This window comes from Pagrus major, chromosome 22 (assembly GCF_040436345.1).
Source record: "Pagrus major chromosome 22, Pma_NU_1.0".
Classification (NCBI taxonomy): domain Eukaryota; kingdom Metazoa; phylum Chordata; class Actinopteri; order Spariformes; family Sparidae; genus Pagrus; species Pagrus major.
In genome coordinates, this window is record NC_133236.1 from 16,157,459 (window position 1) to 16,174,303 (window position 16,845).

Genomic DNA, 16,845 nt, shown 5'->3' on the forward strand with positions numbered 1-16,845 from the left:
CACACATAAACACAAACACGGGTGGTTAATGATAGCTAATACTGATCTGAAGAATATCAGGATTCTATCATATGTGGATTACTTTATGTACTTGTCCACCATCAATTTACTGAATAGCTTTGTCTCTTTTTCTATTATTCTAGAAAACAACTAGTTATTTTGCAAGACTAAAAACTAGGAAAATGTTACATTAATTACACTAGCAAAGGTGTTACTACTATACTATTAGCAAGTAGATATAGCTAAAAAAAACACGAGTCTGTATGTATTTCAACAACACCACAACCACAACGATGCCTTGATGTTACATAAGGACTGAATACCAAATCTGTGTATCAAAAATGGTTAAAAGGCTCCTCAATAAACTGAAATGCTCACTAAAATATGTGTCAAAAATTACTTTATGACAACTGTTGCCACATTGCAAAAGATTTCAGCATGCAATGCTTTGTGTATTGTAAATTTCTTCATCTTAAATGCTGATGAAATGTATCGTCACAGATTTTTGTCTCTGGTTTATATGCATGTTGTTTTGTTTAAAGTTGTGTTTGTAGCATTCACTGTATAAAATATAGATGAAGCTTCCAGGTCTGAAAAGTGAGGCTCACGCAAGAGCCATAACCTGCATTCTCTCTAATGGCCAGCAGGGGGCAACTCCACTACTTGCCAAAACAAGTCTGATTGTATGTAAGCTTATAAGAAAATGACCCTACTTCTCATTTGATTTATTACCTTAGTAAACAGTTTCCTAATGAGTTTATGTTCCCAATCGCTAGTTTCAGGTCTACTTCAACAAAGCAGGATGTTCATTTAGTAAATTATGGTCCCATTTAGAATAAAATAGAGTATGCTGTACAGCATGGCTACCTTGTGATTACCTCCTTAAGGGTCTCAGTATGATCCAATCAGGATAGAGGCTTAGTAATGCTTATCCTACCAAGCTCCACTCTCTGGTCCAAATATGGTCACTTCTGGCTCCAAAAAACAAGATGGTGATAGCCATTATCCCAAACTCGAGGCTTCAAAACACTAGTCCACAATTATCGGTCAGATATATCAGAATATATACCATCAAATATCAGAATGGACACAAAATGTGAAGCTGACAAAGACAACGTGTCATAAGATAGATTTTTCCTTTCATGGAAACATGTTTAACAAATGGTCTATTGCGTGTTTTTTGTGCGTGTGTGATAAAATTGTGTTGAAAATTAGCTACATTAATTTAACATGCAAGGCTGGCATTTACTGCAACATGGCTAAATGAATACAGTGACAGTGCAATCAGTGATTTACCAGAATGGCACTCAGTAGAGAGCATACCTCTGCCAAGGCCCAACAGTCCCCTTTAGTTAACACAAACCTAATCCTATAAATAAGGCTTGATAGCCCTGTATCACTTTATATATTAGACCATCATGCTTAACCATGATATAAGATCACCAAATCTAGGATCTGAAACAAAAATGTACTCACTGATAGATACCAGCCAACTAAATATGCCTGATTTCTTTGATCGACAGCCCTGACAAATTAACATAAGCGTTGAAAAACGTCCTGGCAATGTTAAAGAAAGTGAGAAAAAATTCCTGGTTATGTCCCTTTATCTGAATCTGCAACAAGAGTTAATGGGATCTATTGTGGGCCAAGACCCATCCTATAGCCAAGTTTCATGGATATCTGTTCCGTCGGTTTTGTGTAAACCTGCTGACAAACCAACAAACAAACAGACATGGGTGAAAAGATCACCTCCTTGGTGGAGGTAATAAAGATGGGTTTGTATTCAAAAGGAGCTGCTGAGGTCTACTTGGTTTTACTTTCTTGAGCAGGTCTCTTTTGCTCCAACTCCTGGTTGGTCCAAACCACCTGGTTTATGAAGGCAAGGCTCTGCTCATCAACCTCTGTCAGACGGATGTCACACTCTGTAATGCTGCTGTTGTGAGACATCGCCTCCTCCAGAGCTTTACCTCCATCCTGCACACACACAGGTAGGGAGAGAGAGAAATAAAACAAACACAGTTGGCAATGATGCATGCCCATGTTGAACACATCACAGGATGCCGTTCTGGGAAGGTCTGATGAGAGTCTTGACAACCTTGAAAAATCACCCCTCAGCAAATCTCTCTGTCCCAAATAGCCCGCAATATCTGAGCTGCTTATTGTGAGTGTCACCAGTGTTTTATTATTGTGTCTGAAACAGGCGTTTCTATTTTTGTGGAGAGCAGACCAAGGTCACAGATATTGATTGAACTGAACGTTGCATTTCGGCTATGTGGGTGATTTTTGATCCTCCGCAGTATATTCCAACGGAGATACATACTGTACAGTGAAATCTTGAAGAGCAGAGAGCATGAGAAGGAGAAAAATCTGATCTACCTCTCCTGGGGAAACAACACTTACTCAGCTTTCCATTATAGCATGTTTTCCACACATCTATGAATAATTGAAACTCCTTGTACTTTGTGTCTGCTACCTTCGCTAACTATGTCTACACAGGCACTAGCATGGTTTGGGAATGAAGAAAATCCAGCATCCACACACAGAAGGTTCATCTGCTGAGGAAATTTGATAATTTTTATACGAGAACTAGTTGCCATGTACATTGTTATTGTAAAAACAAAACCTTTAAGGATTTTAAAGTTTTTGTTCACATTTCTTTTATACACTTTTTGGAAAAACAGATATTTCTATTTCCATACCATATCTTGAGAATATGATATCTGTCGATATATCACCAAATTCTGCTCTGTTTCCTCCATTATAAGGCAGTCAGGCTTTGAGGCGTGATAATAGATTTTCTACAGTTAGTTTGACGTTCTTTTCCAGATTTAATGCAGCTCAAAGTGCATCTAAGTGCAAGTATAGCTGAAGTTAAGGAAATACACATAGTCTCATGAAATTTATCCTAAATTGAGCTTGACAAGCTGGCACTGCAATATAACAAATCTGACTGTTAAGACTTTTAACCCTTTTTGATTTGAGTAACAACATGGTCTTTTCTCTGGCACCCCCCTCAGGTAAAACTCACCACACCCAGGTTGTTGCAGGAGAGATTGATGCTCCTCAGGGTGCTATTCTGAAACAGCACTTTAGACAGTGCAATAGCAGTAGGTGCTGTCGCCTCATTGCCTTCCAGGTGCAGGCGACGCAGGACGTTGTTGCTCAGCAAGGCCTTGCCAATTGCCTCACCCCCTTCGTCTCGCAGACGGTTGAGACGCAGGTTCAGTGACAAAAGGGTGGAGTTCTTGGACAAAGCATTTGCTATAGCTTTGGCTCCCGGGCCTGTAATATTGTTGTCACACATGTTCAGGATCTCCAGTTTACTCCTATTGAGCAGTTTGCCGATGGCCCTGGCTCCTTTGTCTCCGATCAAGTTGTGAGAAAAGTTGAGCTCCCTCAGGGACGGGTGGTCCAAAAGGTGTTTCACCAGCACCCTGCACTGTTTGTCTTCAATGTGGCTTTGATGGAGCCTTAGAAGCTGTAGAAACAGGTTTTGCGAAGATTAGCAAGGTTATGTGATGTATTGCAGAAAGAATTTGATCACTAAGAGTACAGATAAGTATGAAAGCACATTTCCACCAGTTAAAGAGAAAAAAATTAACGAAAAAAAACAACATAATTATGGGATGGAAATTTGGAATAATGATAAAAAGTCAAATTATGAGATAAATGTTGACTTTAGTCTCATCATTTTGACTTTCTAATGTAATAATTATGACTTTAATTTTATAGTTACGACTTTCTTTCTTCAGTGTGCACTGTGTTTCTTCAACTGTTGGTTTGGCAAAAGAAGCAGTCTAAATTATCGCATGGGAGATTCTGGAGGGCATTTTTTCATTATTTTCTGCTATATTATAGACGATTCATCAAAACAATTATCAACCGTTTAATCAATCATAAGTTGCTGCCCTACAATCAACTGCAATAATCTTGTTTACTGTTCCCATATCATGCACAGAAACCAGTAGCAGATATATGCCATGTTCTCCAGCAGTGATAAATTACTGTGACAAAAATGTTGTGGCAAATAGTGACTTATTTAGGTTGCAGCCAGAGGCTCTGCTGTCTTTTCTTTGACATTAATCAAGCATGAATTTAATGCTTGGGTACTGCCAACAACAATTTCCCTGTTTCATGTCATCCGGGACTGTAAAATGTCTGTAAATGATGCTTTGTTACTGGCAAGAAAGTCAGAAGTGCTGAATTACAACAAACAAACATCCTCCAGACAATCGGAGCTACAAAATGCTGCATTTTATCAGCAGGAATCAATATTCACCTTTAGAGTCTTACAGGACTTCAGGGCCTTGGCGAGGGACTCACAATCTCTGTCGGTCATCTCAAACATCTTCCATTCAAAGTTCATACCGCATTGTTTGACCCTGTACACCAAATGGAGCTCTTCCAGGTTCGTCAGCTTGTTGAGCAGGATGTTAAAGTCAAAGTGGTCCATAGACGGGCCATCATACTCATTGTCACTCGCCAACTCTGAGCCATATTCCTCTTCCTCCTCCTCCTCCTGGGGCTCCTTGACAGGCGGCAGGAGTTGGGAGATGTCCAGCCTCTTCACATAGTTCTTACAAAGAGGCACCATCGCGAGAACTGTCTTTGTCTCTGTAACATCTGGGATAAAAAGCTCAATAATGTTCTCCAAGTATCTCTCAAAGAACATTCGTTTCCAGCTGTGGCCATAATGAGAGACGTCACAAAGGTCCCACCGCTGCTCGCAGCATCGCTTCCAGTAAACACCGTCGCTGATCAGGTTGGATGTCACCCGCAGTGGCAGGGAAGTAGGCAACCTCTCCTGCACAAAGTCTTTCTGGATGGGTGTGAGATCTTCAAATATGGGCTTTTCTGTAACAGGTTTGCATAAAGTTCAATTCATATTATGAGTGAGTGTGTAAAAGTGGGGATGATAATGGCACTAGAAACAAAAGCATACCCTCAAAGTTTTTCACGATGCTCTGCAGGCAGAGGTTTGATAAAAAGGGTACTATAGCCAGGGACCAGTTTGGATCCTCGGCAATGATCCTCCTCATCTTACTGTAGTCTTCAGCTGGGTTGAGTTTGGATCCTGGAGAATAAGTGGACCTGGGCATTGTTGTTTGCAGTCTATCCTCTGCTTAAAAAGAAGACACATAAAATAACACATTAAACATTCCAGAGATTGTTGATGGGTTCTTGATTATTTTCTGGCTTGGATATGTGGTGACAGTTTGCTTGAGTACATTCAACGCCAAAATAAATTGTTACTGAATATTTATGAACAATAGCCACTAAGCTAACTTTAGCCGCTAGCTAAAACGGTGCCGAAAGTAAGTTAGCTAAGAGTAACATTTAGCTCAACAGACCCTCATATATTTAGTTTAACGTCCTTGACCCTCATGTTAGCTTAAATGCCACTATTTTACAACTATGAAAACCAATGAAAAACATCTTAAAAGTGATAAATATATAGAAACATATACTTACATTTTCATACCGTTTAGCCACACACACGTTCAAACGTCGTAGTACGCTGCTCTAGCCTTCACCTGTCTCCTTGGTAACAGAACGCTCTGTGCTTACTTCTCTTAACCCGGGAAATTTGAGAACTCAGCCCTGAACGCTACCTAACGGCCAGTGTGCTGTACGGTACGTCGAGGATAAACATGCTGTGACTATCAAACGCTTTTATTTTATCAGAGTTTGCCACTTTTGAAAACAAAAGATGGAGAAATCGTGAGTTTCCTTGTCAGGACTTTGACTCAACGGGATCTTTGTATACATTTAACTGTCAGGAAAGCGGAATTTCCGACGTCCGTGGAAGGTATCATACGTTTTCCTCACCTTACTCGCTGTGTGTTATACAGTGATGGAGTGTAACTAAGTACATTTACTTAAGTACAATTTTGAGGTACTTGTACTTTACTTGAGTGTTTCTGTTTTCTGATACATAATACTTCCACTCTACCACATTTCAGAAGGTAGCCTACATATTGTACTTTTTACTCCACTAAATTAATTTAATAACTTTAATTACTAGTTACTTTTCAGATTGCATGCTGCATCAGAGCCAAAGTAGAGGGTTTTTAAATTAGTGTATTTTATCTGCAATTGGATAAAAACAATGGTGAATCCAAAACTCGGAAAAATGCTAAATATTGGATGGATAATCAACCAACTCACAGTATACAGTAAAAACATACATGTAAATATATGTATAATTTAATTTTACTTGTAGATTTATCGCTTAAAACTTACTTAACTTTTTTTAACTTTGCTTTTCAGAAATACTATTCTAACACTGAATATCCCAGTGGTAAATATGTATACGTACACTACTCAAAATTAGTCAAGGATATTGGAATGTGGGTGCATATATGCATGTGCATGGATATGCAATAAAAGTCAAGTGAAATGTGCTGCATTATTTTTGGGGGCCAAATATATTACCAAAACACAAAATAAAATTTAAGATGTGTTACAAAATAAACAATCAATTGAAAAACAAAAATATCCCATTATCCCTGACTAATTTTGAGTAGTGTACAATTGAATGTGCATAAAGCTTAAAGTTGCATATTATATGGCAGGTATTTGACAACATTAAGAAACTAACTTAACACTATTTTTTTATAGTGCAGCAGACATATAAGATTCATTAATTAACTTATTCAAAGTTGAAATATAATGTCGAAAACTGATGCATTTTTAAATGCTAGACAGATGTCTGTCCATATGCTGATTTGAATACGACACAACTTCCCCACAAACACAAGAATAAAATACAGAATTTGAACATTTTGCAAAAATGAATTCATTCTTGAACGTAAAGGCAGTGTTATGTAAATGCAGGAATAAAAGAGAGTTGCCTGCAGATGAGCACAAAATTAACATTAGACTGCTAATTATTTAATCACAGTATATATCTCATCAGTTGGACATAAAAAGAGATGTTATATGAGTGTGTGTTTTGAGGTCTGTGTGACATCACTGTTTACAAGAGGCTGCTGGGTAGAGCCTGATCATGCTGTGAAGAACATTTGGAGTCCACAAAACTGACAGATGGACCACGGATATGGATCATGGGCCTTTTGGACACGAGCACGCTGTGAATCCATCTTTCTTACAAAACAACAACACAGAACAGGTGCACGGTGACAGTGTAGCGGGTCAGAAATCAGTAGAGACTGCATGAAAAACAAGCAAAAAAGTACAGTAAATATGATTTTCCCCATTCCCCAATCAAATCTGCTGTGAAGATAAATTAAAATTCTGCTTGCTGGTTGCTTGTTCAAGCTTTAACATATCAGAAAATAATTTAAAATGTCCACAACTTCCCAAATCCCAAGGCAATCTATTCCAATTTATTTTCAAAAAACAGCACAAAAACCCAAAGATATTTGGTTTACTATAATATGTCAAAGAAAAACATCAAATCTACACATTTAAGAAACTGGAACCAGTACATTTTGGGCATTTTTTGCTCTAAAACACGTCTGAAACCATCAATAGTTGCAGCTTATTTTGCTGCCTATCAGTATTGTAATTTCAGCTTGAGCTACTTTCATGCATCATTCATAGGTAACTCGTTCACATGTGGATGGAGGCAGGGAGGTGATGCAGCAAAAAAATGACTCCTATGAAGGGCTGGCCAAGAGAGAGGGAGGGAGGGAGGGATGGCTGTAACTGGCATCATAAGGTTGCATCAAGAGTGGGATGGAGGGTCGGACGGAGGAATGAGAGGCTCCAACTGTAGCCCCGAGGCAGTCCATCACTGTCGTCCTCGTGTAATACGTCCTGACAGACACACGCTTCCTTCGTACTCTGGCTTTAATGGACTGGCGTGACATCAGCCATCCCCAGCACAGGAGGCAAACTCTCTCTGTGAGCTGTTGTTCCAGTGCACTCGAGTCAGTGTGGGATGAATCACCGTGTTGGGTGTCCCTGAATATGCAAAAAACAATAATAAAAAGAACTGTACAGGTTCACTGATCAGCTCAATAATCATTGAACACATAATAATGATTGACTTATTGATTGATCGGTGAACTTATAAATGAATCCCCAAAAATACAGTGTGTGTGGAAATTTGTTTGCATTTCTGTTCGCAATTAATCAATCAAACTTTATTTATATAGCACCTTTCAAACAAATCAAAATGCATTTCAAAGTGCTTTACAAGTGACAGAAAAAAGAACATGGATTCTTACATCACAAGTGCTTTTTCTAGCACAATGTAACAACCATGTTGACAGTTTCAGAGTACTTCTTCAGTGAATTTTCATCTTTTTAGTCAGTAATGAAAAGGGAGTAATCTCTCACAAGTCATATAGTAAAATCCTGGTAATACCCTGCAAACAGACAAGAGAGAAAGTGCTCCGGTGGTGTGCGTTACCAGGTAAGGATTGATGTCATTTTTCAACTTAAATAGAAACATTGCCATAGTTTCCAAAGTAAATCAAGGTACATTTTGTGGCACTTTGAGCACAACAAGCGGAGTGTCCCATTTAGTTCCATTACTTTAAGAGAAGGCAGACATCTCTACAGCTGATATCTCCAAAGCTCAAACCAAAACAATCTAGATGAATAAATCGCACTACAGGTAAGAGGAAAAATGTGTATTTTTGATTTTGGGATGAACTGACCCCATGATCATTATGAAGTAGTAGTATTGTGTACGTTCAAACCTTTTTAAATGTATAATGTGCTCATTCATTAGAGGCATATCAGGAAAAGAAAAAGTGTTACTGACAGCATCAATAATGGCTGTTCTTCAAGTGCCCCAGTAAACCATGACAATGAAGCAGCAAGAACAACATCGGGACCCAGAAGCTGAAGCAGCTAAATGGAATTCAGCCATGATCATGTCTTTTATTTATTTACATCTTTGTGATTTCTACTCTTACAAGTCAAAATGTCTTTTAAGTAAAATGCTAATCTATTATCTGCCCAAGAACTGTGACTGAAAAGGTGTAGCTGGATCCTCTGTCAATATTTGAGAGAAGCATCTGCAGGTGCTTGTCATCTCCTCCTGGTGTCAGCAGGTGGAGCTGGGGCCTTGTTGATGTGACATCACATGAAGACCATAAGTTTCTGTGCTGCTCCATAAAACCTCCAGGTCTGATTTCACAGAGGCACAAAGACTGAAGAAAGCCTCAGAGTGGAACAACCGTGAGAACGTATCTGAAAAATAAGAATTTTAGGCTAATTTTATTTGTTTATTGTTTATTTTCTTAATTTATGTTTGTGTGAGACATCATATGATTATTTAACAATCGGTTGATAATAAATAATAGAAAATAAATAACCAGGAAATGACTGAATGTGAAGCTGAATGTATGTAATTTTGTTTCCATTATTATGACATACTTAAAGCATGATTGTAAAACATCTGCAGGGATTTTCTTGCTGAAATAGTTTCAGATACTCATCAATTATTTTATCAGAACAACCTGTATACATTTGTCATTTTAAAAGTCTAAATGGACTTTTCATGGCTGTTTTCGCCTAGTTATATCCAATCCAACACTGCTGTCATGTCCACTAACCCAGAGGGACAAGAACTCTTGTTAGCTTAAAGTCATCAACTTTTTTTTTCTTAATTTCTTTAACAAAATCAAGTAATCTGCGTTATTATTAGCCTTGATTTCTTTATTTCGCCTGTGTTTCTTTGCAGAACTGTGTGGACCGTCATATTGAAATGTTATCAAGACATAGGCCTACATCAAGCACACTAATAGGGCAAACACATTTATATACAACAATGGGATTAATATATAAACAACATTAATACAGAGCCCCTGGAGTCCCAAAAGCTTATATTTTGTGACAGGATTCATCTTTTGTGCGCACAAGTAAAATCAATATTGTGCTCGAAATGTGTAGCCTAGATTTTTTCTTCCCAACCCCGAAATAAACTGAAATAGCAACAATGATCAAGTCGAGATAATTTGGCCAGGACGGCCGAAAATGCAGGTTATGTCCTGTGTGTGTGTGTGTGTGTGTGTGTGTTTATCTACAGCTGTGCTTAAAGGGCGCACTGAATTTACCCTGGCATTAATAGTGACGTGACAGACGCGCCAGGACAATGACATGAATTCACCTCTTCTATTTTTTGAATATGAACATACGTTATTGATCCTATTAGACTGATTGATTTATTGATTGATTGATTGGTTGATCAGTGTGAGTGGAAATTGTTCGCATTTTCTGTTTGCTATCTGTAACTATTTGGTGGTATTACTGCAACTTCACTTCCGCCAAAATGTGTATGTGCCGCACGTGTCCGTGTGCGCATGCGCGTGTTTGTGTGTGTCCGGTGCGCGCTTTGATTTGCTTTGATGTGCTTTGATGTGCTTTGATGATGTGCTTTGATCAAAGCTAAATAGTGACGTCATAGAATCTTGGATGCATAAATACTAATGCAGGTTCATAAAAGCTACTTTTAGTTTTTACTAAAAACAGGTGCTGACCAGAACAGACCACACGCAGGAACCACAGCTAGAAACTACACATAACTGGACAATTTTTAGCAAGTTTCAAACCAACTTAACGAAAGAAAAAGACATGTACGCAGTGGAGCAGTCCGCATTCCCGATGGATAACAGTATCGTTATCTATCCAGAAGCTGTGAAGCCCATCGTGAACAGACATTTTGATCAAATCTCTGAAGCACAGTGGAGCCTGTTAGCTGATGGGATTTGTGAACCAGGAGTCGACACAATACTGACTAATATGCTGTGTGAAATCATACAGACACTCTCTGCATCAGCTGTGAGCATAATCTTACCAATGTTTCAGGAGCGTCTACTGAGGAATGATTCACAGGCTGAAATAAGTACAGCTTTGGAAAACCTCAACACGCAGCTGGGAGACTCCCTCATTGGTACTTTTGCTGAAGTTCTTCACGTCTCACCGGAAAAATGTGAGAGTGCAGAAAAGCTGACAGAGCTGGTCGAGGAGGAAGTTCTACAAAAGGTAACCTCTGCTGTATCTCTGGCCATCAACAGCCCTACACAGCAGGCAGGGTCTGCCATTTTTGTATCTGGCTCCATGTCTAGCACACCGTCTCTTTGTCAAATGGTGAGTCATGCTACCACATGTCTGAAAAGATTTACAAGTATGCTGCACTCCAGTTGCCTATGCTGTTCGGGGTTCGAGTCCACAACACCGACCTTTGAACCAGAGAGATGTGAATCGTCTCAGAGCACGAAATCCAAGATTTCTGTTCCCTACGTGAGACTTGAATCTTCTCAGAGCACGAAATCCAAGATCTCTGTTCCCTCAGAGAGATGTGAATCGTCTCAGAGCACGAAATCCAAGATCTCTGTTCCCTCAGAGAGATGTGAATCGTCTCAGAGCACAAACTCCAAGATCTCTGTTCCCTCAGAGAGATGTGAATCGTCTCAGAGCACGACATCCAAGATCTCTGTTCCCTCAGAGAGATGTGAATCGTCTCAGAGCACGAAATCCAAGATCTCTGTTCCCTCAGAGAGATGTGAATCGTCTCAGAGCACAAAATCCAAGATCTCTGTTCCCTCAGAGAGATGTGAATCGTCTCAGAGCACGAAATCCAAGATCTCTGTTCCCTCAGAGAGATGTGAATCGTCTCAGAGCACGAAATCCAAGATCTCTGTTCCCTCAGAGAGATGTGAATCTTCTCAGAGCATGAAATCCAAGATCTCTGCCCTTTCTGTGACTCAAGAAGTGGCTAAAATCCTTGACAAATGGTCCACTGAAACACTGGATATCCGAGAAGAGGCTGACTCTGCTCTCCAGCCTCCCAGCCCCTCTTTGGATGCTTGTGATGCAGCGTTTGAAATTGTCTCCATTATAAAGAATGACCTTCACTATTCGGATGGCGGAGATGATGGATGCAATGAGAAGAGTAGCTCATCCAAACATCATTTCAATTTGAGATTAATACTTAAAAATGTGAGAGACTTTTTTGCCTCACGGGCCACACTTTCAAATGACACCGCAAACCAAGAAAAGTGCAAAAGCAGATGTTTTAAGTTTGCACGAAAACAATTTAAGAAACTGACATCAGAGCTGAAAACATCGCTTGAGAAAGAAGACCTTGACTTTATTGTGCCTCTCAGTCGGGATTCAGGGTCCTCTCAGCCAACACTCAAAAAAGAGGATGCATCTGATGAAGGTTTTAATTTACCGGGAGCTGTTCCAGAGTCTCCAAGACCAAAATATGAGACTTGCATTCAGACCAGGACGACGCCATTCATCAGTGTAGAACGGACGCTGTCCTCTTCACTAGTTTATGATTGGATCAAATATGCTGTTGAGGCTTTGTTTAATATTTTAAACCTGCCAAAGAAATCTGCACCACACGCCAAGAAAAACCTGAAAACCTTGGCCAACCAGCTTTCAAAAGACTTGTCTGATGAATTATATGGTCATGACATGGCTATCAGCACATATCAAAATCCCTTAAATACAGTGAGAGGAAGTTTAGCTGACCCTGTCATCATTCGTCTTGGGCGGTGGGTGAACTCAAGTGGGTTCAGCCCTTCTCTTAAAAGCATCATGATTGAGGATTCAGTGGGAAAGTTCTTGCAGCGGATGTGTCTCTGGGTAGAGAAGGAGCAATCAAACCAGGCAAGTCACAGTGAGAAAGTGTCTGGTGCGCTAGGCGACATCGAAGACCTAATCCAAAAAATAGTGACCCCACCAGAAGAAAAGGACGCCATCACACCAGAGCCCCTTGAAGCCAGCGACAGACACGCTACAACACCCTATTGTTCAACTCCAGTCTTACCTTTCAACGATTTCTGCAATGACGATGACAGTGATGACAGGGAGTTGAATGTGACGACTGATGATAGTCTGATCTTGGAGGAGAACAATGTCAGAGTGGCTTCAGGAGATATATCTCCTAAAGTAACTTCTGAGAGTAGACTGGTGTCTTCCCGCTGTCCTTCAGTGTCTCAAAACTACAACGTGACAAGCACTGAAAAGTCAGACAGGGGATTCTCATTAGAGTCAGCTGACACCTCATCTTGTATGTCAGAGAGGACAACCAACAACATTATCACGGTTCTGCTCATGAGACTCATCATGACTGCCTCTCAGAAAACCAGAAAGTCCACTCAGGCAAAAGACATCGACAACATCGTGAAGCGTCTCTCAGAAATGGCGCGGGATAACATCAACATTGCTGACTCGGATGTCAAAAAAACTAGAAACAACATGAAAAAAATCAACAAAGCAGTGATCAAGGACCTTAAGAAGGAGTTCGGCTCTTCTGAAAAGCTACTGGAGGCTGCAATGGAAACAAACAATTCATCTTTTGATGAAGCTGTAATTAAGTATCTGAAAATCCATCTGGATGGCCTCCAGAGACTAAAAAGGTCTGTAGTTGCCAGATTCTTTTCAAGGGTGCGAAAAGCTTTCACCAAACCCTTTAGGTGCATCACTGTGTGCAGCGACGTCTAAATAACCATCTCGACCTTTTTCACCGCCCCCCACTTCTTTTAACATCTCGAAGCCTTCAGCATTCATCTTGAAGGAAACAGGTTCACAAACTATCACACCTTCCGTCTCACCTGAGTTGTAGTAGGTCAGGTGAAGTGGAAATTAGCTGTGGAACTAGAGAACTTCTTTCCTTCAAGATGAATGCCATCAATGGACCTTTCTCACAGCAATGGTCAGGGTTGGATTCCCAGCCTCCATCGTAGCTTTGTGGAGTTTCTTGACTCCCTGGGTTAGTACGGTTTCCTCCGAGTCGCTTCGGTTCCCCAACATTACATTCGTAATATAAAAAAAAAACGCTAACCAGGCCATTCAGGCAGTGGTCAGGGTTGGATTTCCTACCTCGATAGTTGCTGTGTGGAGTGTCTTGACTCCCTGGATTAGTACGGTTTCCTCCGAGTTACTTCGGTTCCCCGACATTACATTCGTAATGTAAAAAAAACATACGCTAACCAGGCCATTCAGGCAGTGGTCAGGGTTGGATTTCCTGCCTCGATCATTGCTGTGTGGAGCTTCAAGACTTGCCATGTTGCGCGGGTTTACCCCGGGAAATCCGGTTTCCTCCCACATAGAAAATAATTCAAATCCGATATAACAATATTAAAATAAAAGAATCAAAATTGAAAAATAAAAGTAAATGTTTGTGTTTTTATAATGTATACTCAAGCTGATTCAAAAAAAATAAACAATGTGTACGTTTATATAAACTTATTTTATTTCAATTACTTTTTAGATACTCATCAATTATTTTATCAGAACAAACTGTATGCATCTGACATTTTAAAAGTCTAAATAGACTTTTCATGGCTGTTTTCACCAAGTTATATACAATCCAATACTGCTGTCATGTCCACTAACCCAGGGGGACAAGGACTCTTGTTAGCTTGAAGTCATCAGACTTTCTTCTTTCTTAATTTCTTTAACAAAATCAAGTAATCTGCATTATTATTATCTTTGAATTCTTTATTTCGCCAGTGTTTCTTTGCAGAACCGTGTGGAGATGAATATTTAAAAAGACATAGCAGGCTTTGTGACAGTTTTGCCTGCCTATTTGTCCAATTTAACCTCCAAATATCTATAAACTGCAAATGAATAAAGTTATTACCATTATTATCTTGGAATCTTTTCATTTTCTGCAAGGATTCAGTTTTTTTATGAATTGGTTATAGTTCACTATAACCGCAAACCTGGTTATAGTTGATTCACAGTCGTGTCCTGTCACATAGGTGGAGGGAAGTTGCAAAACTCAAGGTACGTTATGTTTTCAGAAAGTACAGATGTTTGGGGTTTTTTGCACTGTCTCGATGGTGTCTGTGATATCCAGTCCACTCTGGTTCGTTAAAGAGCCAGGCATGGTGACTGACTCACTTTTGTTCAAGTATATTCAGTAAAAACGGATGACTCATATTTAATGGCAATGCCGTCCAGAGCTTGACACTAAATGTTAAAAACATACCATAATTAAAGAGAAAACCAATGATTCTTTTTCTACTATTTTTTGAATATGAACATACATCTTAGTCATTGATCCTATTAGACAGACTGATTGATTTATTGATTGATTGGTTGATCAGTGTGAATGGAAATTATTCGCATTTTCTGTTTGCTATCTGTAACTATTTGGTCGTATTACTGCAACTTCACTTCCGCCAAAATGTGTATGTGCCGCACGTGTCCGTGTGCGCATGCGCATGTTTGTGTGTGTGCGCATGCGCGTGTTTGTGTGTGTCCGGTGCGCGCTTTGATTTGCTTTGATGTGCTTTGATGTGCTTTGATGATGTGCTTTGATCAAAGCTAAATAGTGACGTCATAGAATCTTGGATGCATAAATACTAATGCAGGTTCATAAAAGCTACTTTTAGTTTTTACTAAAAACAGGTGCTGACCAGAACAGACCACACGCAGGAACCACAGCTAGAAACTACACATAACTGGACAATTTTTAGCAAGTTTCAAACCAACTTAACGAAAGAAAAAGACATGTACGCAGTGGAGCAGTCCGCATTCCCGATGGATAACAGTATCGTTATCTATCCAGAAGCTGTGAAGCCCATCGTGAACAGACATTTTGATCAAATCTCTGAAGCACAGTGGAGCCTGTTAGCTGATGGGATTTGTGAACCAGGAGTCGACACAATACTGACTAATATGCTGTGTGAAATCATACAGACACTCTCTGCATCAGCTGTGAGCATAATCTTACCAATGTTTCAGGAGCGTCTACTGAGGAATGATTCACAGGCTGAAATAAGTACAGCTTTGGAAAACCTCAACACGCAGCTGGGAGACTCCCTCATTGGTACTTTTGCTGAAGTTCTTCACGTCTCACCGGAAAAATGTGAGAGTGCAGAAAAGCTGACAGAGCTGGTCGAGGAGGAAGTTCTACAAAAGGTAACCTCTGCTGTATCTCTGGCCATCAACAGCCCTACACAGCAGGCAGGGTCTGCCATTTTTGTATCTGGCTCCATGTCTAGCACACCGTCTCTTTGTCAAATGGTGAGTCATGCTACCACATGTCTGAAAAGATTTACAAGTATGCTGCACTCCAGTTGCCTATGCTGTTCGGGGTTCGAGTCCACAACACCGACCTTTGAACCAGAGAGATGTGAATCGTCTGAGAGCACGACATCCAAGATTTCTGTTCCCTACGTGAGACTTGAATCTTCTCAGAGCACGAAATCCAAGATTTCTGCTCCCTCAGAGAGATGTGAATCGTCTCAGAGCACGAAATCCAAGATCTCTGTTCCCTCAGAGAGATGTGAATCGTCTCAGAGCACGAAATCCAAGATCTCTGTTCCCTCAGAGAGATGTGAATCGTCTCAGAGCACGAAATCCAAGATCTCTGTTCCCTCAGAGAGATGTGAATCTTCTCAGAGCATGAAATCCAAGATCTCTGCCCTTTCTGTGACTCAAGAAGTGGCTAAAATCCTTGACAAATGGTCCACTGAAACACTGGATATCCAAGAAGAGGCTGACTCTGCTCTCCAGCCTCCCAGCCCCTCTTTGGATGCTTGTGACGCAGCATTTGAAATTGTCTCCATTATAAAGAATGACCTTCACTATTCGGACGGCGGAGATGATGGATGCAATGAGAAGAGTAGCTCATCCAAACATCATTTCAATTTGAGATTAATACTTAAAAATGTGAGAGACTTTTTTGCCTCACGGGCCACACTTTCAAATGACACCGCAAACCAAGAAAAGCGCAAAAGCAGATGTTTTAAGTTTGCACGAAAACAATTTAAGAAACTGACATCAGAGCTGAAAACATCGCTTGAGAAAGAAGACCTTGACTTTATCGTGCCTCTCAGTCGGGATTCAGGGTCCTCTCAGCCAACACTCAAAAAAGAGGATGCATCTGATGAAGGTTTTAAT

At 40.1% G+C, this 16,845-nt stretch overlaps 1 protein-coding gene across 1 annotated transcript; it reads right to left on the bottom strand.

Annotated features, from left to right (window-relative positions):
* Positions 1-1,803: 1,803 nt before the first annotated feature.
* On the bottom strand, positions 1,804-5,099 carry drc5 (dynein regulatory complex subunit 5). Its single transcript, XM_073492450.1, has 4 exons — positions 4,943-5,099; positions 4,280-4,854; positions 3,029-3,478; positions 1,804-1,974 (listed from the first exon to the last, which is right to left on the bottom strand). The coding sequence occupies exons 1-4, from the start codon at positions 5,097-5,099 to the stop codon at positions 1,804-1,806; spliced, it is 1,353 nt and encodes a 450-aa protein (XP_073348551.1).
* Between the last annotated feature and the right edge of the window lie 11,746 nt (positions 5,100-16,845).

Bases quoted from the DNA above. Each gene is read 5' to 3' on its own strand.
- drc5 (XM_073492450.1), bottom strand. From the start codon at position 5,099: ATGCCCAGGTCCACTTATTCTCCAGGATCCAAACTCAACCCAGCTGAA. The intron at 4,855-4,942 runs GTATGCTTTTGT...AACCTGTTACAG, and splicing joins CATCGTGAAAAACTTTGAGG to AAAAGCCCATATTTGAAGAT. The intron at 1,975-3,028 runs GTGAGTTTTACC...GTGTGTGTGCAG, and splicing joins CCTGCAACAACCTGGGTGTG to GATGGAGGTAAAGCTCTGGA.